Source organism: Taudactylus pleione, unplaced genomic scaffold (genome assembly GCF_031769625.1).
Source record: "Taudactylus pleione unplaced genomic scaffold, aTauple2 ptg000086l, whole genome shotgun sequence".
NCBI classification, from domain to species: Eukaryota; Metazoa; Chordata; class Amphibia; order Anura; family Myobatrachidae; genus Taudactylus; species Taudactylus pleione.
This window is the reverse complement of record NW_028284488.1, coordinates 7,314,434-7,341,875: the sequence shown is the minus strand read 5'-3', so window position 1 is coordinate 7,341,875 and position 27,442 is coordinate 7,314,434. Positions and strand designations below refer to the sequence as shown.

Below are 27,442 nucleotides of genomic sequence, written 5' to 3'. Positions count from 1 at the left end.
AATGTAAAGCCAGTTTGTGTTTGTGTTTTAATTTCCATGTCCAATGCACATTGGCAGCTTGTTTTATGGGGGTCCAAACAAACCAATCATTTCAGCCACAATTGGCAGTCCTTGTCGCTGAAATGATTGGTTTGTTAAACTGTGAATGTCCTGTTTTGTATACAACATAAGGCTGGGAGGGAGGGCCCAAGGACTATTCCGTCTTGCACCTTTTTCCTTTCCATTATGTGCTGGTTGGGGCATTGCTGCCTGACATTTTAAATTAATGTTGTGGTTGATTTAGGAACCAATGATTTGTTTTTAAATTCATTTATTATCAATTTTACAGCCAGGGGCTGCAGCAATTAATTTCTTTCTATTATTAATTATTCAGCCCGGGGCTGCACCAATGAATTGTTTTTTAATTTATTTATCAATTTTACAGCCAGGGGCTGCATCAATGAATTGTTTTTTAATTAATTTATTATCAATTTTACAGCCAGGGGCTGTATCAACTATCAATTCTTCAATCATCCAGGGTATCCCAACCATCAGTCCTCAACTCTATTAATAATTATATCAATCAGTTTTGAGCCAGAAAGCTGGATGCATCTTTTTGGCCCTTTAACTAGATGAAAAAATCAATATTGTGAGCTATGAGGTGGTCAAAATTGACTGGAAATTAGTGGAAATAACTGTTATTGAGGTTATTAATACTGTAGGAACAATAAAAGACCCATTTATGTGATTTTAGCTGTTTTTTAAGAAAAAATCCAGATCCAAAACCAAAACCCAAAAACAAAACACGGAGGTGAGGTTTTGGCAAAACCAATCCAGATCCCAAACCAGGGGAGATCCAGATCCAAAACCAAAACACAGGGGTCGGCGCACATCCCTAATTTTATTACTGAGAATGAAAGAAAATGTGTGAGTGTGAATTATTTGAGAAATAACTAATTGAATGGTATAGCATACAGTCATGACTGCAGACAGTGCATATTATAAAGAGACAGCATAAGTGGTGCATAAACACTGCACAATTCTCATACACAATGTTCCCATTAATCACATAGAGAATGTAATGCTCATAGAATGGGAAGTATCCCATAAGAGTCACTAATGGTACATAGGGCCTGATTCAGATTTGTACCATAATGCCCACCACTGCTGCAGTGTACAGTATGTGTACGCAGCTGCTATGTGAAAATATGTAAATGTCGCAGCTGCCGGGCGATGAATGAGACGTCCTCATGTGGCTTTGCAAATCCAACCATCTGCGTAATATGTTGCAGCATCTGCATACAAAGATGCAGCATCGGTCGCAGATCATTAATATTGTCGCAGTCCTGAGCAAACCTATGGTATCACAGAATGGCCGCAGGAACTGAGTCACTGAAGCCACATTTCTTGCATACGGGATCGCAGGATGCGACACCCCATGAAACGATCCCAAAACGTCTGCGTTTTATGCCATACTTCCCGTTACCTTCCCCAAACGCTCCCTAACTGTCAATCACACTGCAAATAAATAGCGACTATGGTAATGTACCGCAGTGCCGCGAAGAGTGCGAGTTGCCATTGCAACAGCGTTAAAACGCAGCCCGCTCTGAGCACGAATTCACCGAACTTTGCTCGCTGCAAACAAAATTGCGCGAATCCAGGCTGCCGTAAACTCGCACCGGTGGGATCTTTGCAGCTAATAGGATCGACCCCTACATTTTAACAGGATTCCCCTAGTACACAACAGCTAGGAGTACTAGGAGAGACCCAGTGCTTCTCAGCATTGGGCTAGAACAATACCTTTATCTTGCACTGAAAAATAAGCAGCACCTCAAATCGCAATCCCTGTTAGTCGGCCCCCAAAAACAACATACAATAAAAAAAGTTCTGAGGGCGCTAGAAAGGTGCAAATATATAAATGTAGACACGGTTTCTTAACCACACGATTAGTTAATTCTTCTGGTGGAAATGTCTTTAATTAATTTTGGTTCCTGGGACCAATAAAGGCTGGATTCTTCTTGTATCAGTTCTAGGGCTAGCCCATCAATGGGTTGAATGAAAATTCCTGGAATTAGACCCTCTCACCAAAAATTCACCCGAAACATGGCCAAAAGGCCTCTTGTTAGTAAAATACCAATTTGTTTAGTTTTTATTAAAATAGTTTTTCAAAAAATGAAATTTGCTTACATCCAATAACATGGTGACCAATACCCAATGCCTATGTGGGGAACATGTAACTTCACACCATCACCCCAAAGGGTGTGAGCTCTATGGTTGAAAACCTCACTGGTGGCGGATGGATTTTGGCACCAAAATAGACCCTACGCGTTTCGTCCCCAGCATGGGACTTCTTCAGGGGCACAATCAAAGTTGGACAAATTACTCCACAGATTCGTGCAGAGAACAATGTCCCAAAACGTGGGCAATAATACAGTGTATCAGAATGAGAGAATTGCTCCGCAAATTCATGTAAAGACTAAAACTCCAAATGTAGCTTTAAATCCACATCAATTGTGTGCCCAGGAGAAATCTTCCACTGGCAATGGTGCACCATATATATATATATATATATATATATATATATATATATTAGGGATGTGCAGGCTCGGATAGGTTCGAGTTTGCACGTTGAGTTCGGATTTTTCCCTCCAAAAAAACGGAACTCAGAAAGAGGCTGAACGTCATCTTACATGGACGAACATCATCATTCCTGGACAAAAGTCCAGGAATGATGATGTTCGTCCATGTAAGATGACGTTTAGCCTCTTTCTGAGTTCCGTTTTTTTGGAGGGAAAAATCCGAACTCAACGTGCAAACTCGAACCTATCCGAGCCTGCACATCCCTAATATATATATATATATATATATATATATATATATATTTATATATATATATATATATAATTTTTTAATTTTTTTTATTTTCTTATTCCTTCTTTCTCCACCAGAGCCATGACCTATTTACTATTACTATTTACTATAAATTGTTAGCTTACAGCAGGGCCTTCCTACCTATATATCTGTGTGTTACTACCCAGTTACTATTTATGTTTCCAATTGTAAAGCGCAACGGAATATGCTGCGCTATATAAGAAACTGTTAATAAATAAATAAATAAGTGGTGATTTAGCAAACCTCTGCTTATTATTATTGGTGCTATTTGTTTCCCAAGAAAGTCTCCAGACCTCAAATAAGTGTTGAGACGTCTCATTCATGCACATTGATATGCAGTTTTGCTTTTGGTAAATTGCACGGTTTACAAACCGCCTACTAAAGAGCATGAAAACTTGCAATGTAATCAAACTGCTATTTCCACTTTAGGGCATACTTACAAACTCAACCCCTCTGTACTCGAGAGGCCCAAGGAGGGTTCAGCCAAGGTGGGAGGGATGGGGCATGGCGATAGGGATGCACAATTGCAGGGTCCTATCAACATTTTGATCTGTTTACAAATGTCAGCATATCTATAGCCCCCCCCCCACCTCTATAATAATAGGCTTAAACATCGCTATTTTAGCTTTAATATACTATTATATAAATCGTTTGTTTCAAGGCTCCTTTGGAATAGAAACAGTAGAATGCTTTTAAGATTAGCTGCCTTTCCTTCTAAGTTTATCTTCATTGTGTTTAGTGGATGATTGTGAAGACGTATTTTAGGTATGCCTTGTACCTGGTGACCAGAGCAATGACATTCAAACGTTCTGCTAATCCACCTGTTTTTTATGAAGCAGTAAAACACTGTTTTGCCAATATTTCTAAGGTTAAATGTATATTGATCATCTCTTCACATTTGCTTGTTATTCAATATAACCTCTATCAAGTTTTTTTTTATTGATACATCGCCTACCTGGCGTTATTGCGACCCCTCACCCGACATCTGAAACGTTGCTATGTAGCTGTTGTTCGTGTTCTTTCTTGTGGAGTGCTGCCTATATTTCCCTTGCATTCAGCATCTGCCCCTGTGCCAGGCTCTCTTCAGGAATTTGTGCACCCCGAAGTTGTTTTACATCATTATCTGGATACGTGAGTGCCGATCCCCTGCATTATATTATATATGTCTGTATGTATGTATATATATATATATATATATAGATATATGTATCTATGTGTATATGTGTATGTATGTATATATATATATATATATATATATTAGGGATGAGCGGGTTCGGTTCCCTGAGAACCGAACCCACCCGAACTTCGGGGATCCGGGGCGATCCGAGCCCAAGCTCGGATCTCCCTGTCTGCCCCGGATCCCTCTCCCGAGGCAAAACCTCGAGATCTGCTGTCGGATCTCGAGGTTTTGCCTCGAGCGGCCATTTTAAAAAAAATGCCTTTGCCTTTAATGGGCAAAGTGCTGATTGGCTGACAGAGCCGTCTGTCACGGCTCTCAGCCAATCAGCATTATGGTGCTCATTTGCATGTAGCACGGACTCGTGAGATCCGTGCTACATGCATCTGTGTGATTGACAGTGACACAGAGCACAGATGGGTCAGTGAGACCCGTCTGTGCTGCTGTGTATTTCAATGACACAGATGCACGCACGGACCAGGAGATCCGTGCTACTTGCATCTGTGTCATTGACACAGAGCACTAACGGGTCCGTGAGACCCGTCTGTGCTGCTGTGGTAAAAAAAAAAAAAAAAAACCTGTGTAAAAAGAGAAAAAAATGGCGTGCCCCCCCCCCAAAAAAGAGCAACCAGCCCCGGGCATTAGTGACCCAGTGCTGGGTGTGCTTAAATACAGGGGACAAACGACATAGGGGTCCCCTGTACTTAAACACAACCAGCACCGGGCTAGTCAGAACCAGAGCTGGTTGCCAAAATACGGGGGACAAACGACGTAGGGGTCCCCCGTATTCTGCGCAACCAGCTCTGGGCTCTGATCCGGTCCTGGTTCTGGAAATACAGGGGAAAAAAATGAGTAGGGTTCCCCTGTATGTTCCAGAACCAGCACTGGACTTTTTCTAGCGGGGGGCTGATGCCACAGCCAGGGGAGCCCTTTCACCGGGCCCCCCAGCCGCAGCATCAGCCCTGACCGCTAGTCAGCCCAGGCCGGGGATCCCTGGAGAGCTGGGGACCCCCCCAATAAAGGGGTCACCCTCTCCAGGGCTCCCCAGGCCCATGCTGATAGCCCGGGGCTATCCCCGCCACCCCTGGTGGCGGTGGGTGGCGGGTTGATTGTGTGGTGTGGTGTAAATAAAGAATATCAAACATTGTCTTTACAAGTAGAACTGCAAGTCCCAGCAAGCCTGCCCCGCATGCTGGTACTTGGAGAACCACAAGTACCAGCATGCAGGGCATTAAGGGCCCACTAGTACCTGTAGTTCACCTGTAAAAAAATGTTTAAAAAAAACACAGGACACACACACCGTGACAGTATAAGTTTATTAAACATACATACACACACACACACACACATGTACACATACTCACCTATGTAACCCTGTAGCATCGGTCCACTTGTCCGGTAAAGTATCCATAGGGGACCTGTGAAAAAAAACATACTCACCATCTCCTATGCGAGGTTCTGTCCTCTTCGTTCCAAAGTAGGCATCCCCGGAGTTGGCAAAAAAAAAAAAACGAAAACGCGATCCACGAACTTAGTACCGTTCTATAGAACGGTACTTCCCGAATGAGAGCTTAGCGGCGGGGTATCACCATGGAAACCCCGCTGCTATGCGTTCATTGGCTGAGAGAGGCCATCTCCCGTCTCTCTCAGCCAATGAACGGCTCCCTCCATTGTAGTCAATGCTGGGAGCCGCAAGGTTATTAAAGTTTACCCTGCGGTTCCCACCATTGACTACAATGGAGGGAGCCGTTCATTGGCTGAGAGACGGGAGATGACCTCTCTCAGCCAATGAACGCTTAGCAGCGGGGTTTCCATGGTGATACCCCGCCGCTAAGCTCTCATTCGGTTCGTGGATCGCGTTTTCGTTTTTTTTTTTTTGCCAAGTCCGGGGATGCCTACTTTGGAACGAAGAGGACAGAACCTCGCATAGGAGATGGTGAGTATGTTTTTTTTCACAGGTCCCCTAGGGATACTTTACCGGACAAGTGGACCGATGCTACAGGTTACATAGGTGAGTATGTGTACATGTGTGTGTGTGTATGTATGTTTAATAAACTTATACTGTCACGGTGTGTGTGTCCTGTGTTTTTTTAAACATTTTTTTTACAGGTGAACTACAGGTACTAGTGGGCCCTTAATGCCCTGCATGCTGGTACTTGTGGTTCTCCAAGTACCAGCATGCGGGGCAGGCTAGCTGGGACTTGCAGTTCTACTTGTAAAGACAATGTTTGATATTCTTTATTTACACCACACCACACAATCAACCCGCCACCCACCGCCACCAGGGGTGGCGGGGATAGCCCCGGGCTATCAGCCTGGGCCTGGGGTGCCCTGGAGAGGGTGACCCCTTTATTGGGGGGGTCCCCAGCTCTCCAGGGATCCCCGGCCTGGGCTGACTAGCGGTCAGGGTTGATGCTGCGGCTGGGGGGCCCGGTGAAAGGGCTCCCCTGGCTGTGGCATCAGCCCCCCGCTAGAAAAAGTCCAGTGCTGGTTCTGGAACATACAGGGGAACCCTACTCATTTTTTGTCCCCTATATTTCCAGAACCAGGACCGGATCAGAGCCCAGAGCTGGTTGCGCAGAATACAGGGGACCCCTACGTCGTTTGTCCCCCGTATTTTGGCAACCAGCGCTGGTTCTGACTAGCCCGGTGCTGGTTGTGCTTAAGTACAGGGGACCCCTACGTCGTTTGTCCCCTGTATTTAAGCACACCCAGCACTGGGTTACTAATGCCCGGGGCTGGTTGCTCTTTTTTGGGGGGGTGCACGCCATTTTTTTCTTTTTTTACACAGGTTTTTTTTTTTTTTTTTTACCACAGCAGCACAGACGGGTCTCACGGACCTGTCATTGCTCTGTGCCAATCACACAGATGCATGTAGCACGGATCTCCCGGGTTCGTGCTACATGCAAATGGGCACCATAACGCTGATTGGCTTCCTGTCTGCCACTGCAGTGCCACTCCTAGATGGGCCACGTGTTTGTGCCGCCCCCTTGTGTCGCTTAGCATAGTCATCCAGCTTCCTCGGTACAACCTTTTGGCCTAAAAACAATATTGTGAGGTGTGAGGTGTTCAGAATAGAGTGGAAATTAGTGGAAATTAATGTTATTGGGGTTATTAATAGCGTAGGAACAAAAATAGGCCCATTTATGTGATTTTAGCGTTTTTTTTTTATTTTTTAAGAAAAAATCCAGATCCAAAACACAAAACCCAGAACCCAAAACACGGAAGGGTGGTTTTGGCAAAACCAATCCAGATCCAAAACACGAAGAAAGATCCAGATCCAAAACCAAAACACAAAACACGAAAAGTGTCCGGTGCACACCCCTAATATATATATATATATATATAAAGAGAGAGAGAGATATCTATCTATATATATATATATATCAGGCTTGCCGACTTTCTGGTTGCCCCTTCCGGGAGGGAGCAGCAAGTTTGGCATTACAAGGGGGCGTGGCCATCGTGAGGAGGTGGGGCCAGCCAATGTGTGTTTGTGGGCGGAGCAGGGGTGGGGTCACACAATTGCATCATTTTGGTCTTGCCCCCGCTGCACAATGCCGATATTAAAGGCATTGTGAAACGGGGCCGAGTCAAAATGATGCAATGTCACGGACCTCGCCCCGCTGGGAAAATCGGGGGTTTCTAAGGTAAGTGCGGGGGGATAGGAGGGGTGGGCGGCAGCCGGGAGGAATGCCTGCCTTTCTGGGAGGTCGGGAGCGGCACCCGATTTTCTGGAGGCTCCCGACCAAATCGGGAGGGTAGGCAAGTATGATATATACTGATATATATATATATATATATATATATATATACAGGTTGAGTCTCCCATATCCAAAATGCTTGGGACCAGGGGTATTTTGGATATCGGAATATTCCGTATTTTGGAATAACTGCATATTATAATGAAATGTCTTGGAAATGGGACCCAAATATACACACAGAATGCATTTATGTGTTATATACACCTTATACATACAGCCTGCAGGTCATTTTAGACAATATTTTTTATAATTTTGTGCATCAAAAAAAGTTTGTGTACATACATGAAATTCATTTATGTTTCATATACACCTTATACACACAGCCTGAAGGTTATTTTATACAATCTTTTTAATAATTTGTGCCTTAGACAAAGTTTATGTACATTAAACCATCAAAAATCAAAGGTTTCATTATCTCAGTCATGCTGAAAATATTCCGTATTTCGGAATATTCCGTATTTGGATATGGGAGACTCAACCTGTGTATATATATATATATACTGTATATATGAATATATATGATGTAGATTTCCTCCTAACTAAAGATTCCACCTAACTAAAGATTATTTTGGGGTGCAGAAAGATGTCTGTGTGATTTTAATTGTTTTTCGTTAACTTTAGAAATACTGGAAAATCACTTCTAACTTTTTTATATTTGATAATGTAATTGATGGGGCTCCCACCAGTTTATTGCCCAGGGGCCCCCACAGGCCTTAATCCGACCCTGGCCATAGGGATTAATATGCACCAGACACGTACATAGAATAATCCATGTCTCTGTGATATCACTAGATCCTAGTAAATTCGTAGGTTACATTCTCACAAAATGGAAGCTTGCCATAGTAAGTACTTTTCACCTTTAGCACCAAAAGGCATTCATGCATATATTTAATGCTATTGGATTTATAACATATTTCACAAAGCTGCATGTTTGTCCTGTAGATAATAGCACTGAACGAAATGATATATCAGAGATTACACGTTTATTACTTGAACATTGATGTTCTGACAAATCACAGTATTCCCCCAATCTACAGGTGTGAAATACACACGCCACATTGAGAATATCAACAGCAGGCCCTGAGAGAGAAGTACATGGGTAATACACAATGCAGGCATCCGCGCGCTTCTGCTGAGTCTGTCTGATGTGTTAAAGGGGCAATCATTTAAAAGGCAAAACCCATCCACTTTGTGCATCTTTGGACACTGACATCCTTCTTGTGCATCTTTAGACCATGCTGACTATGAGCAGGTGACCAGGTTGAGGGATTTTTGCGCAGTAGCAAAGCATCACTGTAATCCCTGAATATCGCCATTATGTGTGACTCTGAATCAGCCCCATAGTGTGGCAGTACATTTATTAATATATTTGTTGCATATATTTTATGGACTGTAGTAAAATATTTAATGTTAACTAAAGTTACTACTATACTGGCCTCTCTGTATTTCATTTATATGCCTAGTGAATGTTTTTACTTTTAATGGACATACTATTGGTCTAAGTAACAATATCCTGTGTTACATTCCAGGCCCTGTCATACCACTAGAAATCCATACTTTGGAGAAGAGAAGCGGTTTGATTACCATTTTGTCACAACAAAGACGTTTGAGGATATGACCTGCTCCGTAAGGAAATACCAGCTGTTTAAATCTATATACAAAATGCTGAGCTACCATCGAATAGTCACTGCTATACTTGATGTTAAAATATGACACGAACACACACTGTATAAAGAATGAATTTCTGATATCTGGGTAAATTTACTAAGCCATGCTTTTGAATGCAGCCATGTCTTTAGAGGTATCAGCCGCTGTATTAAAGAGGCAATAATATAAAATACAAACCCACCTGGGTTTGTATGTATTATTATTGCCCCTTTAAAAACAACAAAGACGCGACAGCTTTGAAAAGATTAGTTCATTTACCACCATATCTTAGTTCAAAAACAGTGTGTGAAGGGGCGTAACTGGTTATTTGAAGGCTCCATAGCAAAGGTTTGTAAGGGCCCCTATGTACCACCCAATGGTGTAAAATGTATATAACACATGTAACTTTGACAAGGAAGATGGGCCGCCCTCAGCTCTGGGTCCTTATAATAGCTGCACACCTTGCACCTGTGGTAGTTACACCCATGAGTGTGTGCAGTAACCGGGAATTACCAAACTGTGGTACAAATCAACATTCATTGCATTTCATTTACAGCAGTTCTCCTATGCAGTACGCAAACAAATCATACCTTGCTGGGTTCAGAATTCTTTCCATTCTGCAAAATACAATTAGGGCCTGATTCAGAGCCGGACGCTCTGACCAGAGCGCTCGCTCTGAATCAGGGCCCTCCTCCATGAAAATGGAGCGTCCTCCTGGACGCTCGCATAGCTGTGGGTGACCACCCACAGCTTATGCGAGCGTCCATGATGATGGTCGCGATGGTCAAGACCATCACGACCATCGGGCTTGCGACGGAGACCCTGTGGTAGGGTCTCGCTGCCGCAAGCCCTGGAGTGATTTTGGCTCTATCAGAGCTAAAATCACTCCCACTGACATCACTAGTGATGTCAGTGGGGCCGGCTTCAGACGGTAGGCGTTCCCATGGAACGCCTCCGTCTGGCAGCCACGCCCCCGGCACGCCCACCAAAGGGGGCGTGCTGTCAATCAACATCGACAGCACGCCCCCTTTGGTGCGAGACCCGGAGCGACGGAGAGCCCGTCGTTATCCGGGTCTCGCGCAGGCGGACGACGGAGCTCCCTCCGTCGTGCGCATGCGCAGTGGGGCAACATCGACCCGCTTGCGAGCATCCTGCGCTCGCGAGCGGGTCTGAATCACCCCCTTAGTTTCTTAACAACCCAAGACTTGAATGGCCAGTAGGTTTTGGAAAGTGGAGTCATAACAGATGATAACACATTTTCATTTAAAAGAACTTATGCAAACAATTGAAAAGAAGGTATTAACCTAACTTTCGGAATTGCTGCAGTTCCGATAATATTAATGCCTTATGTATGGAATGAGGGCCTGATTCATTAAGGATCGCAACTACAACAGCGCTCGCAGTTGGCCTATTGTTGCGTTTGCATTGCAGTGCGCTTCCGTGAAGGCACGACTGCGATCGTACTGCAATCAAGCAGATCAAACAGAGCCATCGCAGAGTGATTGACAGGCAGTGAATGTTTGGTGGTGGTGCTGGTTGGGGGGTGAGTGGTCGGAGAAATGCAGGCGTGTCTCTCCGTTTGAACGCCATTGCGTGGGCATGCATAAATTAACAGTGTGATTGCATACACAGCTTGAGTACTCACTGCGTGCAACGAGGTTAGCAATTTCTAAGTAAGGTCAGGGCTGCTGTAATTCTGCATGAGGGGCCAATGTTACCGATGTTTATGGAGGTTTGTAAGGTATTATGGATGGGAGATAGCGGTAGTGGGAGGCAGTGGGCGTCTCTATGCTGGCAGTGCGTCCGCATTACGATAGCAATCATTAGCATATTTTTGCTGCAAACCTGCGTGCGATTATGGAGCTGCGATCGCAATAGCGATCCTTAATGAATCAGGCCCTGAGCTTGCATATTTGTGCTCAGTATTGGCGCTCAGTATGTTACTTCAAATGTTTGTGGGATTTTTTTTCTTTTCATATATGAGTGCATGGTAAAGGTCACAGAGACAAAGCTAAAGGTGGGGAATGTATCATTTAGGAAACTAAATAACTGCATTAAATGAGGCATTGATTACTTTTCTAGCCCAAGCCTCGAATTAACAATAGTTTCCAGTAGATGGTGCAATGGAGGAACATTTTTCATTTATTTACTAAATTAAAGTTGGGAAAAAGATGGACTGTAATAACTTTTTAAATAGCTATTGGTCGAATGGTCCTGATTTATATTAGATGTAATAGCATAGAATGGGCATTAGGAGTACATATGTGCCCCTAATACATTTATTTACTTAAATATGTGTTTGTCTGGTGATAACAAGTGATCAATATGTAATAGCTAAGCAGGGACTGTTTTTGTAACGTGGGTACCCTTTTGTATTTTGCAAACTCTGGAAAGAGATATTTTGTTTTTAAAGCTGGCCATACACTAGTGCGATTTTGGGCTGATTGCCCGATTTTCGATGCATCGTACGATTAATCGTGTGAAAATCATGTATTTTTTAGGTAGGATACGTCCGAGGCGCGCTCCCGTCGCTCTTAAAACGTATCGTATGATCAGATGTGCAGCCCATCAAATCTATCATTATCATATGCAGATTGTGCCGTGTATTTGTGCATTCGATGCATCGTGCGTCCGACCGGCGTCATTTCAGTGACATTTTGGAGAATGATGATCAGTTTTTCAGCAGACACACGATCGATCGTAACGTGAGATCGTATGTACATCGTGTGTCCAAAGTGCATTTGGGACTACCAGGGAGCTGCTGGGGAGTTCAAGGGAAATCGTAAGATGAATCTTATCATATGTTGGTCGTACTAATGTATGGCCAGCATAAAAGAGCTGCCACCCTTTAAAGCTTCATGGGGGAGAGCAGGACTTTATGGACCCCTCTAGTTCATTTTAACTTAAAGTAAAAAACACAATTCCGGAAACAAACAGCATTGTAATTTGAGAGACAAGACTCTCGTCTTAAAAATGAGGGTGCCTCCATGCATTTTAGAGTAGGGGTGAGATCTGGGTACCCCCACTTCTCCAATCTATTCCATTGTTATTTATTGCTATTTTACAACGTGATCTTGAAATCTGTAATTTGCTCAGTAATAGTCTTTTTAATGCCTAATATGTGTATCTCATCCTCCATACATTGACAGAATACATCCAGTCCTTTCTTCACCAATTTGACACACCCGGGTTTGAGATTAAGGTGAATGTTCTATTAGCTGCTGGACTGTGACTGCTGTGTACTAACACCTCTATCTTGTCTCAGGGACAGTTTCTCCTAACTATGAAATACAGTGCTCACTACTATGGCCTGAGCAGGGAGGCTGTGGAATCCGTTGCAAGAGAAGGTCTTGCCTGCTGCACCCACATGGAAATAGAGGTACATCCAGCTACATCTCACTTATAGTGTCTTTGATTAAAAAAAAATGTATGTTAGGCAAGATTTATAACATGGTCTTACAGCACAGCTTATTACATGAGCATTGCCTCCAGCATTTACTTCTCTCAGAACAACAAAATATTTATCAGATGACTTCAGTCACCCAGTTATTAAGGATCTTATGGATGTTATTAAGATGTATTTTGTAAACACAACAGCTGCGTTTTTTAAAGGCTTCTCATTTGTAGGTATAAAGGTGACACTGTGATATTTAAGATTTTGTTTTAGGGTGTAAGAAGCTTAAAACATTCCTATTTTCAACCACGTTACATTTTGCTACTGCCAATGGACAAAGAGAAATATGAAGGGTGGCTGAGGAGGAAGGGCTTGTTCACAAGACCCGAGATAGATGTAGCAGTGACCCGAGTGGATATGTACATAAAGATACATCAGGATGCCCCAGGCTTCTTTGATGCCGTTATCAACACAGGTAATGAGCATTTATGTAAAATGATGGTAGACTTTTCCCATAGCACCAAAATAATGGATATTGAAATTAATTGCAGTTATGGTGCGAAAAGTTTTTTGTTTTGTTTTTTAAACTGAAATGGTACTTTTGTTTTATTTCTTTTTGAATCTGACATTAGGAGGGTAGTCCTACACTGATCTACCCGGTGCTTTCCTATCCTTGGCCGGCTCTGTGTTTGCTGTGCAGCAATACTATGTTGTTGTTTTCACCAAATTCTTCTCCACTAAGGGGGTTACCACACAATGTCTTACTGGTGATACGCTGTAACTTAGGTGCAGAAGGTCAGAATTCTTTTTTCCTCTACTTCAATGATGGTTCTCCACAGCTCGGGGAACGGGTAAGAGTAAATAGGAACCCTAGAATGGCAGTGTTTTCTTCTGTGTTGTAAATGGACTTTGTGGTATTCAGCAGGCAGTAATGGTCATGTCATGAGTTGCCAGCGTTCCGACACCTTGCGACCCCCAGTATCGCAGATTGTTTCCTCACACCACACAACAGCGCGCAGAAAAAGCTGGGGTACTGTATTAAACTGTGATGTGCGCTTGCAAGCGGGTCGATGGCCGGGCAGTGCGCACACGCGAGACCTGGAGCGAGCGAGAAATCACTCGCTCCGGGGCTCGCAACAAAACGGGGCGGCTGTCGATGTTGATCGGCAGCTTGCCCCGTTTTGTAGGCGGGGAGGGGGGGGGTGGCTGGCCAAATGGAGGCGTTCCCGAAGGAACGCCTGGTGTTTGAGGGCGGCCCTACTGACATCACACGTTATGTAAGTAGTAAGTTTCCGGCTCTATTCCGGCAGAGACCTAATTTTTTTTTACAGCATCCTTGAAGTGAGAGTCTGCTCCAAAACCAAACAATGATACATCTGGCTATGCATTTGTAACTAGATATATATATATATATATATAATTTTTTTTTTTTTTTCTTTTCTAAAAAGTCTGTCTCAAGCCAGATATACGCAGTGGGAACATGACTGATTTGGTATAGGCTCGTGCCCGCTCAACCCCCGGCTAATGTCTCCATCTGTGGGGGGACAGAGACAAGGGGCCGCTGGGGCAAGTGTAAGGGAAGGGAGGGGAGGAGGGTGACCTGGTGACTGCCAGCTCTAATATACAAGCATTAAACACAACAAGTTATGTTATAGCTTTGCTTTTACTCCATATATATTCTTAAATACTTAATTTGTCTGTGAGCTATTTGAAGTATCAGTAGCTGTAAGCCACTATTGCTTGTTTGTTACAAGGAAAACATATAGGGACTAATATTCAAACATTCCTCACAGAGTCTGCCCATGAATGTCTTTACTATTAATATGAATTACATGTATTTATATAGTAAAAGCATACTCCACTGTGCTTTACAGTAAGGGTCAACACATTAATAAAACTATTCTGGAGATTAACAAAGTGACAAAGAGGTAATAGGGCTTGCCTTGCAAGCTTACAGTCAGTATAGAAAAATAGGAGTTTGATACAGGACGTTTAGTGCCCATATGGTATATTGGTACAGCCAAATATTAATGGGAAGAAAGTGATTTGTGATTTGGGGTCAGTAGGTGGTAAGTATAGAAAAATAATACATGTAAGTTTGGGTGAACTGTGTAGAGTAAAAGTAATTGGTTATATTAGCCGAGGGATGCTAAAGGATAGTTTGGGAAGTTTATAAGCTGTTTGAAGAAATGTGTTTTCAGGTAACACTTGAGGGTCTGGAGGCTAGAGGAAAGTCTTATTGTGCATGTCAGGGCATTCCACAAAATGGCTGCAGCACGGAGAATATCTGTGTACAGTGTGGAAGGGTCAAGTTGGGAGATATTTTTAGAAGAGATGTGTATCTTGATGCACTTCGTTTATTAATAAATATATTTTGTAAGAATGAATTGCAGTAGTCAATGTGGGAGATTTTTTGCAGTTTTCTGAGTTAATATTATTACTTTTATATAATTAGAACTATATTCTTAATAAACACAGAGATCTGAATATAAAAGCAAAGATTTTATATGAAAATAACCACATTTATATTATAACTATATTATTTTCTCACAGATGATTTAGATGAAGCCTATAAACATTTAAGATCACTTGTTAAGGAGTACCTGGGCCTAACTGAGTCAGTGCTGTCTAACGAGAACATAACCAGAGCTAAATCAGGAGCTGGTAAGTGTGCTATACAATAACCTATAGGATACCATTTGTACGGACCACAATAAGGGACATTTATAGCAGTGACTAAAGAAAGCAGCGTGCAAGTAGAGTAATATGAGAATGCAATTATCACCCTATAGAACTATTAAATAAATCCACTTCTTACATCACTTCCATAAAGGTTTATCATGGCGTATAATGATTCCAATACTGCAGTTTGTGAAAATTTCCAGTTATTGAGTTCTCTGATATGTTAAGAGAGGAGAGTCACAGAATGAAAATCACAGACTTAAAAGACTATACACAATACCATAACTTTAGCCCTCATCAAAAGGATATGCTACTCTAGTCATCATAGTAGTCAGACTTGTCTTGTGCTTACATGAATAAAACTAGAGTAAATGGTCTGCAGGCTTGTTTTATCCTGTTCCACATGACTGCTTTAATCTGAGATTATGCCAGTAGTTTGCAGTTGCACCATTACAGGTGCACACAGAGATGCGGTCAGAATCCTGACCACTGGGATTCCGGCGGTCAGAATGCCAATGCCGGAATCCTGACACTTGTCAGTATACCGGCACCGGCATCCCGACCATCGGAATCCCAAAGGTGAGTACATTCCATACACGTTTGTGACCGTACAGCCAGGGGCTGATGACTCCCATATGCCACATCATTAGGGCTTGTATCTTGTTAACATACAGTGACAGTTCTAATCCATAGACAGACAAAGAACTGAAAAACAAATATTGCCATGAGTAAGTCGCATATAATACAAGTTACGTGTATAAACTGAATTCCACATAGAGCTGGCGCCATAATGATCCATTTATCAGAGACTCTCATCATATGGAGGTGTTGTGCTGCCACACTCTGTGCATAAGGTGTTTTACACAGTATGCGGCATAAAGATTGGATTGTTCATTAAAAACACACCTGAGCGTGTAGCAGCCATGCACTTGTCCTACTGTCCAGACCTCTGATGTTGGCAGGTAACGTGTATGACACTACCACAATCACATGAGGTCTTAGCCTCACATCATTACAAAGTGGACAGGACTACAGGACTCTAGCCCCCACAAGAGCGCGACACTTCTCCCCTGAAATACGATGTATTGCTACTAACATATGGGTGATGTGATTTTACACAAGTTGTTTTATCCACACACACCTCAGAACTAGGAACATGAGGACCGGCAGGGGATGAAGTCTGAACAAAATAGTTACCTGACCCTAGTCAAACACTATAACATAACATTCAGCATGTAATACTGCTCTTCTGGATATCTAAATGTAAATTGTACATACCGTCTGTTGTTTTATGTACAACTCAGACTCTGGGAAGCCATTAACTGGGTCCTCAAATAGAGCAAGTAATGTCTCCCAGAATGCCACCACCAATGAATTTCAGGATTCTGCTGCCAGAAACTATTCTGCAACAGTGTCTGCAAAAGTATCAGCACAGAAAAACCCTGCGGTAAGCACTTATCATAGCTATTTACAGTCAGTATATGAACAGTATAATGATTTACATTGTGCCCATTACTGTGACTGTTCCTTCCAGGAGGAGGCATCAGTACAGAGGCGTCAGCAGGCAGCCAGAGAAGCTTTAGCGGGGAAGACCCCAGGAACATACACCCAGCTGTTTCAGAGGTGAGAGAAAGTAGCATATGCAAAGCATCACACCCTTAATAAGTGTCAAGGGAGAAACCAATATAAAGAGACAACATTAAGTATAGTACAATAAGAATACATATGGAATTGCTACTGCATTTATTGCTTTGTATGAAAGTTGTTTCAAATATGCCATCTACATTATGTGACGAGACATATGGGATACTTTCTAGCCCTATTCATGCATATACCAAAGAAACTGTCTGTCTGCACTATATGTATCCAGCAATAAAATAAATATGTTGCCTAGAAATCAGAGGCGTCACTAGGGCTGGTGTCACCCGGTGCTATAACTCATGGTGACACCCCCCCTCCAAAAAAAAAAAATTGATATGCAGCTCCACGAACTCTCCCCAAATACCAGTCCAGCAATCACACTTACACAATGCCCCCAATAGTGGTGCCCCGTAGATTGCAGTGACCGCCAGATAATACAGAGAGCGTCGTAGTAACCGCCAGATAATGTAAAGAGTCACAGTGAATGCCAGATAATGCAGAGACCATCATTGACCCACATATAACACATAATATGAATACACCCCTTATACACACAGAAACACAATAATTATACCCACGCACATACATTAATCACCATCCCCAGCATAGACAGTATTACCTCCCCAAGTTAAAAACAAATACACCCTCCCCCATTGAATAAGTATATCATCCCCCTAGGTCTGATGGGCAATGTCGCTGACGAAACGTGGGAGCAACCCTCGTCAGTGACATAGCGGGTACACACTGGCCGATATGCCCGATATTTACATATCTTCTAGTGTGTACCTGGCATTAGGTTTAGGGAGGGGAGGTTAGGTTTAGGCACCAGGGGGGAGGGTTAGGCACTAGGTGGGGAGGGATAGGGTTATGCACTAGAGGTGAAAGGGTTAGGCACTAGACGAGAGGTTTAGGGTTAGGCACTAGGGGAGAGGATTAGGGATAGGCACTAGAGGAGAGTATTAAGGTGTGGGGAGGGGGAGGTTAGGGTTAGACACTAGGAGGGGAGGGTTAGGGTTATGCACTAGAGGTGAGAGGGTTAGGGTTAGGCGCTAGGAGAGAGTGTTAGGGGGTGCGGGGAGGGGGAGGTTAGGGTTAGGCACAAGGAGGGGAGGGTTAGGCACTAGGAGGGGAGGGTTAGGGTGCAGGGAGGAGGAGGTTAGGTTTAGGCATTGGGGAGGGAGGGTTAGGGGTTATGGTTAGGGGTATGGAGTAGGAAATAAAGGACAGGGACAACACAGCCCCTGCAGGCACAGGTCTAACATAGCAAACACACACCACAATGACAGGTAATGCCCCCCCTCCTCCCTCATTGAATTATTTACATCCCATTACACCTACTGTATACGCTGTGCTGGCTGCTGCTGTCTCCCAGTTCCTTCTCATCCTCACTGACTGAGAGGTCAGAGGGTCACGGTCACGCTGGGAAGAAGCAGGGACCGTGTACAAACTACTTGTCAGTATTCAAGTGTAATCAACAGTGTCTGAATACACTTTAACACTGGAAAAATGTTTTGTAGACTGTCCCTGCTTGTTCCCAGCGTGACGATCTATCAGACAGCAGCGAGGAGCAGAAGCTCAGCTGCCATCCATCCACCCCAGCGGCTTCAGCCAGGCTGATCAGTAATCAGCCCCCTGCCTCTAGCGCTTGCACGCCCGCCCCACATGGAGGGGACTGCATGAGGAGCTCAGCCGCACTTACTGTATAGAAGGCTGCCGCTGGCTGTCTGTGTGACAGGCGCAGCGGCAGCCGGCAGAAGCAAAAACTGTCTCAGCAGGCAGCTGCTGCAGGGAGAGCGCCTCTCCAGCCTGGCGTCTCCCTGCAGTGCAGGACCTGCTGAGCGGGGGGTGGGGATGAGTCGGATTTTGGTGTCACCCCTTTGGAGGGTGACACCCGGTGCGGCCCGCACCCACCGCACCCCCCTTGTGACGCCACTGCTAGAAATGGAAGAGTACCTTACATTGTATATAGCAGCCATTGCAGTCAGGTCCTTCTGGCTGGCCGCTGTATGTAATAGTGCTGACCCTACGCATTTCACTGCTGGAACCTACAAATAAAACGGTGCCCTTCTCTTTTCTTATGGAAAATATCAATCCTTATTATTCTTCATTATAAGATGTAAATATTACATATTTTAGCATCAAGCAGGAAACCAATAATTCACAGTTATAACAATTTAACGTTTTCATTTATTTATTTCCACAACGTAATTGCCAAGTAATCTCTACAGTTTGGGATGTTTGCTGCACAGCATATCCAACCATGTGTGATGGAGGTAAGGTTTAGTCGCTGGCAGCTGGTTGTGCTGATACCATGTAGGGTCCTTCATATGCTGGACAAGAAAGACTGTGGCTTACATCACATAAATAAGCGCTGTAACATTATGCACCTGACACAGAGTTGCATGTAACTCCGATTTGTAATTGTCCACACTGAGCACACGTCTGAGCCAAGTATACACAACTTTGGGCAACTACAGGTAACTCAGAGTAATAAACAGCTCAACCACATCTCCACTTGCAGTTCAATAGGTGTATAGTATATACAGGGGTGTCCTCATACACCTAGTCCCAATACTCCATGCGGTGTGAGACTAATGAGCCGCCAGGTCCCATGCGATTCAATTTGCGCCGTGCATCTTTTTCACAGATGTGACAAACCACTTCATGAGACTGCACTGATCAATTTGATATGACACACTTGTATATCTATGTGTGACTGAGTCTGTATATGAAGCACAAGGATTCTGGGGTACCTCCAGGTGAGTTGTTCTCAACTTAGATGTATTAATGCATGTGCTATTATTATGTGGCATAAATGTATGCAATTATAGTAAGCAAAGTGAGCGCTATTATCATGTAGCGATAGGGACACCGGTACAGAGACGTCTTCACGCGGTCCGGATGGCTTAAACATATCTTTGCAAATATATACAGCAAAGTTCTCTGGATTTCTATTATCATGTAGTATTCAAATCTTATTGCTGGTAATTTGCACCTGTGAAAGACCATTAAGTGCATAGCACTTATATATGTATACAGAGTCATACTCAGTCGCACATAGATGTACAAGTGTCACATATCAAAGTAATCAGTGCAGTCTCGTGAAGTAGTTTCTTGCCTCCATTTGCACCCAAGATGCAAGCTGAATGAGACAGGACCTGGCAAGCTGAAAAGGAATGTATATACTGTAAATGGTAATTGAGTGTTCACACAGGCTAAGTGTTGTGGGTTTGCAGGTAGTATTGTGGGCTATTTACATTGAGTGAATAAGAGCTTTTTAAGAATTTTGGTGAATAATTACAAGACAAGATGCCCACAGTCTTTGAGGTAAATTTACGAAGAATCGTGTTTTACCCGGGTTTAAACACGCTCAACATCACAGGGGCATGATCTTTGTCACTCAAACACTCATATTTACCAAGAATCGTGTTTTGCTGCATCGTGTTTTTCGTTGTACCCTGTGTCTGAGCGCAGCCAAACACACTTGAACCTGCAGCCTGCACACATCAGTGTGATACGTGCAGGCTGTATGTGTGTATATATATATAAAAAAAGTGTTCAAAATACAATGAGGTGGGGTTTCAAAAATGTAGGAGACAAAAAACATAGAGGTCCCTCATATTTAATGAACCAGCACAGGGCTCTTTGATCCAGCGCTGGATCTAAAAATATGGGGAAAAATGGCATGGGGATCCCCCGTATTTTTAGAACCAGCACCAGGCCCTACTACTAGCGTAGGTGAAATGCCGCAGCCAGGGGACACGCTTGTCTAACAGTACTAGCATGCGGGGCATTAAGGGCCTACTGGTGCCTCTATTCCTCTTGTAAATGAAATATTAACTAAAATGACAGGACACACACTGTATATTGTAACATTTTATTACACATACACTCACTGAATCACTCACTCACCCGCACTACATACTTACCTTGTCCCTTGTGTGGTCTGTCCCCTTGTCCAGTAGAATCCCAGATCGTACCTGTAAAATAAAGACTTTACTCACCTGCCCCTTGGTTCAGGTCCTCTTGGTTCCATGTAGGCATCCACGGTCTTGGAAAAATAAAAAAAACAAAAACGCGGAGCCCACGGACAAAGTACTGTCCGAGTGATGGGTCAGTAGCGGGATTTCCCATAGAAATGCATTGGCTGACTGTTCATTGGCTGAGAGAGACAAGTTCCTGGCTCTCTCAGCCAATAAATGCTTCACCCATAGACTTCAATGGTGGGAACTGCAAAGTTATTCAAGTTCATTAGTGTGATGTCAGGTGCATCTGGAGGGGTCTAATTGCAAATAAAGGGCCTGATTCAGTCCCACTCGCGAGCGGCTGTCCGCTCGCAAGTGGGTCGATGGTGCGCATGCGCGAGACGCGATGAGCGAAGGACTTTCCTTCGCTCGTTGTGTCTGATCAAAGGGGGCGTGCTGTCGATGTTGATTGACAGCACGCCCCCTTTGGTGGGCGTGCCGGGGGCGTGCCTGCCAGACGGAGGCGTTCCCAAGGGAACGCCTACCGTCAGAAGCCGGCCCCACTGACATCACTAGTGATGTCAGTGGGAGTGATTTTGGCTCTGATAGAGCCAAAATCACTCCTGGCCTTGCGGTTGAGAAACTCAACCGCAGGCTTCAGCTCGCACTGGCGATGGTCGCGATGGTCTTGGAACGCCTCCGTCTGGCAGCCACGCCCCCAGCACGCCCACCAAAGGGGGCGTGCTGTCAATCAACATCGACAGCATGCCCCCTTTGGTGCGAGACCCGGAGCGACGGAGAGCCCGTCGTTATCCGGGTCTCGCGCATCTGCTTGTGCCCACGGGTCACGGCGTCCGATGGGGTGGGACCCAGGGGACGGCCCCCTCGCGGCTGCCACTGTGTGTGTATGAGCGGTCTACCGACCGCCCGTACACACCTGCCGATGGACAGATGTGTCTGTGAACGACGATGTTCACCGACATATCGCTGGTACACACTGGCCGACGTGCAGCAGATATATTGGTCGATCAATTGATTGCCCAATGTATCTGTCAGTGTGAACCCAGCATAACTCAGTCCTCAGAACCCCGAAAAGTTCATGTTTTCCAGACCACATGTGGATCTTTATAATATGTCATCTTTGGCAATGTAGCAGTTAGTAATGAATACAACTGTACACTAGCTATGTGGTTCAGGAAACGCAAACTGTTAGGAGTCCTGAGAATCGAGTTTGATAAACACTAGTTTGTCATACATACCTACCTACCTTCTAAATGTCCCCTCCCAGAAATATAGATTCAGGTGGGGGACGTGATGCAGTGAATCAGTGCAGCCCTGCCACTGCTGGTCAATGCCATTAAATGTGGCAGCGTGCCACAAGGACGAAATACAGTCTGAATCACATTATCAAGCCTCCTAACTGCCCACGTCACCAAATAAATTCAAATAAGATTTGCATTACATGAAGAAAGTATTTAGTGTGTTCTATTGTTATTTGCAGAGGTCCTGTAACTGCTCCAGCAACACTAGGAACCCACCATCGTCTTCTAGACCCTACATCATGCTCATCTATGCAGCCAAGTGGGAGTAATGTTACTGCAGATCGTAGCCTCCCAGCAGTCAGCCCTGAAACCAGGTAAAGATTGTAGGACTAATTTCACCTATACAGGTTACATTTCTAATAAAATCAGTTCTTCATATTGTAATATATATTAGTTGTATGTTCTTAGTTATACCACTGAATTCCTGAATATAATACTGTAGAACTGTGCTCATGGATAGGGACAGTATAAGGGTCTAACTAGCAAGTCTAGCACCAAGTATTACTTTAAGTTATGGAGACCTGGTAAGTAATATTTCACCAGATAACAATCTTTCTGATCAAATCTGGATTTGCAAGTACAGTACATAACTTATCTTGAGCAATAAAATATATAATTTATAATATTTATTTGCTTATTTTGTGCTGCCTGAGCGGAAATAAGGATAATTTAGTGTTTAAATGGTGAATACATCTTTTAGATGAATCATACTCATAATGGTGTTACAGTTCTAGAGACTCGAGGCCCAGCTCTGGATTGTCCTTGCTCACGTCTGCTGGTGCCTTCTCTGCCCGAAGAGCTTCCTCTGGGACAACTCCTGTCATTAACATTCACTCACCTCCAGAAGACAAAATTGAGCCTCTGGATCTGTCCGGTATTGGGCAAGAAGAAGATATCTTGCTAGGTTGGTTGTATTTAAATATTTACTGTGTTCTTACCAAATTGTCTTCCTTGCTTTAATTTCATGGTATCAGGCTCTATATTGTATGAAAACAAAGTAACTGGTATTATTACTTGTGTACTGTACATGGATAAAGAAAAAAAGTTTACACAAGTAACAAAACTGCAGCCACCTTATGTCTGTTAGACTATTTGCATCTTTTCCAACAACCGGGCAATGACAGTGAATGACTGTAACACTAAAGGTCCTGTGCTTGAGTACTTTTTCCTGAATTTTGCATTTCAATTTGTTAATAGTGTGCTCAGTAGCTAATTATTATTATTGCATTTCATTTATAGGGCGCCACAAGTGGTCCGCAGCGCTGTACATACAGTACAGGGTACACAGAGCATTACATTACAATACAGTAACCAAAATATAAACAGAACACAAGTAACAGTTAGCAACACAATTCTCCATACACAATACAGCTGGGAAGGTGAAGGCTGTCATAGAAGTGCTAGAGAAGAAGGCTGTGAGACAGTGGGAAGGAGGACCCTGCTCCTAGGCGCTTACAATCTAAGGGAGAGGGGAGACAGACAGATGACATGAGGCATGAGTGTGTAGAAGGGGGACCTGAGTGCAGGAAGTAGGCAAGTTAGAGATGGCAGGAGGGACAGAGATCTGGTGACACCGTTATGTAGTGGAAGGGTATGCTTTGGTGAACAGGTGGGTATTCAGTGCACGTTTGAAGCTATGCAAGGTCAGGAAGAGCCTGATCGAGCGGGGGAGCTCATTCCAGTGGAGGGGGGCTACACGGGCAAAATCTTGGATACGAGCATGAGATGAAGTAACCAGGGTGGAGGAGAGGTAACAGTCATTGGCAGACCGGAGTGAGTGGGAGGGAGTATGTAAGGAGATGAGGTTGGAGATGTAGGGAGCAGTAGAGTTAGAGAGGGCCTTGTATGTAAAGGTGAGGAGTTTGAAGAGGATTCTGTAGGGGAATGAGAGCCAGTGCAGATTTTGGCAGAGGGGAGCAGCGGAAGTGGAACGGCGGGAGAGGAAGATAAGTCTAGCTGCAGCATTGAGAACAGATTAAAGGGGAGCAAGATGGCAATGTAGGAGGCCAGTGAGGAGAAGGTTGCAGTAGTCGAGCCGAGAAATGATTAGTGAATGAATAATCAGTTTGGTAGCATTCTTGGAGAGGAAAGGCCTGATGCAAGCAATGTTGCATAGCTGGAATCGACAGAATTGAGCCAGAGATTGAATGTGGGGGGTGAAGGAGAGTGTGGAGTTAAGGGTGACACCCACGAAACGTAGTTGGGAGACAAGGGAGATGATGGTGTTGTCAACAGTGATAGCCGAGATTGGTTGGAGTGGAGACTCTATTAGGGGGAAAATTGATGAGTTTGGTTTTGTCCATGTTGAGCTTCAGAGAGCGCTCGGACATCCAGGAAGAGATGGTGGAGAGGCAGCTGGATACCTGAGAGAGGACAGAAGGGGAGAGTTCAGGAGAGGAGAGGTATAGTTGCGTGTCATCGGCATAGAGGTGGTATTGGAGGCCGTAGGAGCTGATGAGTTCTCCTAGTGTAGTGGTGAACAGGGAGAAGAGCAGGGGGCCCAGGACAGATGTACTAATAGTGTACTAAGGGGAAATTCAGCATCGGACCGAATTGGAAAGCTACAGACAGGCAGCTGTGCAATTCTCCTTGCAAATGTAGCAGGAGGAGTATGACACCCTCTGATGCATCTGCGATCCCAGCACTGTGACCAAGGTCGCAGGCTGGGATCACCATCATGATTGTGGATGGCGCCGGACCACCAGCCAGCTGAGTAAGCCTCCCATAATCACTGTATAACTGATGTTTTATATAGTACTGAAGGGAATTTCTCATATTTTCTCTAAAAGTTAGTATATCTTTGATTTAAAACGATTTTATATATATTAATATACCTCACCGTTTGAATCTGAGAGTTTTTAGGGGTAGATTGATTAAAAGTTATGTTTTAAATTGTTTGTTTCAGACTGTTTTGAAGTGTACCCCATAAAAGCCATTCATGTCTTTCTTTTGCTTTCTGGCAAAAAATTACTTAGTAAGCCTCAGCTCTGTGATTGCAGACCCTGGCCTTGCCACTCCCAGAAAACGGGGCCGATGCCCCCATTTCTAGGAGCGCTGGTCGTTCTCGCACAGCCCCTTAAATGCAGCATAGCAGGAGCTGTGTGCGATCAAGTAGGACCTGTTCTACACATTCACAGAACGGGTCCTGTGCACGCGCAAATTCCTAATAATCTGGAATCTGCATTCAGAATTGGACATGCGTGACTGCAGAATCAGCCCCTAAGTACTGTATTTAGGATTAGTATTGTTTTGTTGCAAAGGAATTGGTATAAAGCAGCAGATTAAGCTTCTTCGTATTTGAAGAAAACATTGCTAAGTCCCTAAGTCAGTGGTGATGATATGTCTTTTACATCTCAAAATCAAAGTGGGGTTTTTGTACTTACATTATAAGTTTTTTGAGGACACTGGTGCTGGGTATAGAGGCAGGAGTTTACCACAATTATTTCTTCCCCTTTTATATCATCTCCCTGCAGGGAACTCAGGGCCTAATTCAGACCTGCTCGCAAGCGGGTCGATTGTACCCTAATGCGCATGACGGAGGGAGGTCCGTCGTGTGCATGCGCGAGACCCGCATAGCGACAGCCAAGCTGTTGCTATGGGTCTCACACCAAAGGGGGCGTGCTGTCGATGGTGAGTGACAGCACGCCCCCTTTGGTGGGCGTGCCGGGGGCGTGGCTGCCCAGGTGGAGGCGTTCCCATGGGAACGCCTACCGTCTGGGGCCGGCCCCACTGTCATCACTAGTGATGTCAGTGGGAGTGATTTTGGCTCTGATAGAGCCAAAATCACTCCTGGGCTTGCGGCAGCGAGACCCTACCGCAGGGTCTCGTCGCAAGCCTGATGGTCGCGATGGTCTTGACCATCGCGACCATCTTTTTGGCCGCTCGCATAAGCTGTGGGTGCACAACTCCAAATGAAAGTATTGAAAATATAAAAATGAGAGAATGTCCAAAGAGTGAAGAGATCCCTCATCATTTCCCTGATGGCTGATCTTTGGCACCATGCCAGGAACATTATGTCCTGATTTAAGTGCAACTAGATACTATGGGAGGAGGGATGTGTGTATATATTTATTTATATATATATATATATATATATATATATATATATACATATATATATATATATACATATATATATATATATATAGACAGACACACACCCTTATGAGATTATCTTTCCTTCTCTATGTACGGTATTTCACAGGCGGAACTGTCGGAAACACTCCTGAGACACCACGTTTGCCTTCATCTAGTCGCTCTGATGTCAGAGGGCCTAAGTCCACATCTTCATCCTCATCACGAATCTCTACTGAGGCACGACGTCCAGGCTCCAACACCAAACCAATATTACCACCTATTCCTTTAGGACGCAAGAAGTTCTCAACATAACTCCACAAATTCTTAAGATTGCTCAGCTAAACTGATCGTACTGATCTGATTTATGAAACATTTCAAAACTTTCAGGTTTAAAGATATGCTCAGGAAACAAATCTGTGTATATGTACATTTGATTTAGATTGAGAGAATAGTAACATTTAGAATATATTCAAATATTTTCTCAACTATATCCAATTAAAAAAAATAATAAAATTATTTCCTAGAACTGCTGCTCTGGAAGTATCTACATATTGTGTAATACTAGCTGACTGAAGTTATAAGAGTTAAACTATTTTATTACATGCAACAATACTTTCACAATATACTGTTTTGTTTATAACTGATCATTTGGCTGGCTTGGATTCTTACATATATGTAATACTCCTATTTATATATATATATATATATATATATATATATATATATATGTTAATCTGTATTATAGGAGTTGACATTTTAAACCCGTTGGAAAGAAAACAAACTTTGCATTCCCCATATAAATATTGCTTGTGTTTAGATACTAGTCCCTTTTTAGGAGGTTAAGTAAGCAATTACTACTCTATCCTATCTGTATAAACTTGCTCTACAATATACTAGGCTAAATC

General features: G+C 43.7%; 1 protein-coding gene across 1 annotated transcript in view; it reads left to right on the top strand.

Moving 5' to 3' along the window:
• The window catches only part of LRGUK (leucine rich repeats and guanylate kinase domain containing), a 106,608-nt gene extending 79,469 nt beyond the window's left edge, over positions 1-27,139 (top strand). Inside the window, exons 13-21 of the mRNA XM_088468892.1 lie at positions 9,339-9,435; positions 12,722-12,835; positions 13,124-13,325; positions 15,404-15,514; positions 16,837-16,979; positions 17,067-17,155; positions 22,640-22,774; positions 23,189-23,364; positions 26,665-27,139. Coding sequence (XP_088325018.1) covers positions 9,339-9,435; positions 12,722-12,835; positions 13,124-13,325; positions 15,404-15,514; positions 16,837-16,979; positions 17,067-17,155; positions 22,640-22,774; positions 23,189-23,364; positions 26,665-26,849 — 1,252 coding nt within the window. The 3' untranslated portion in view covers positions 26,850-27,139. The remainder of the gene's footprint in view (positions 1-9,338; positions 9,436-12,721; positions 12,836-13,123; positions 13,326-15,403; positions 15,515-16,836; positions 16,980-17,066; positions 17,156-22,639; positions 22,775-23,188; positions 23,365-26,664) is intronic.
• Positions 27,140-27,442: the final 303 nt, after the last annotated feature.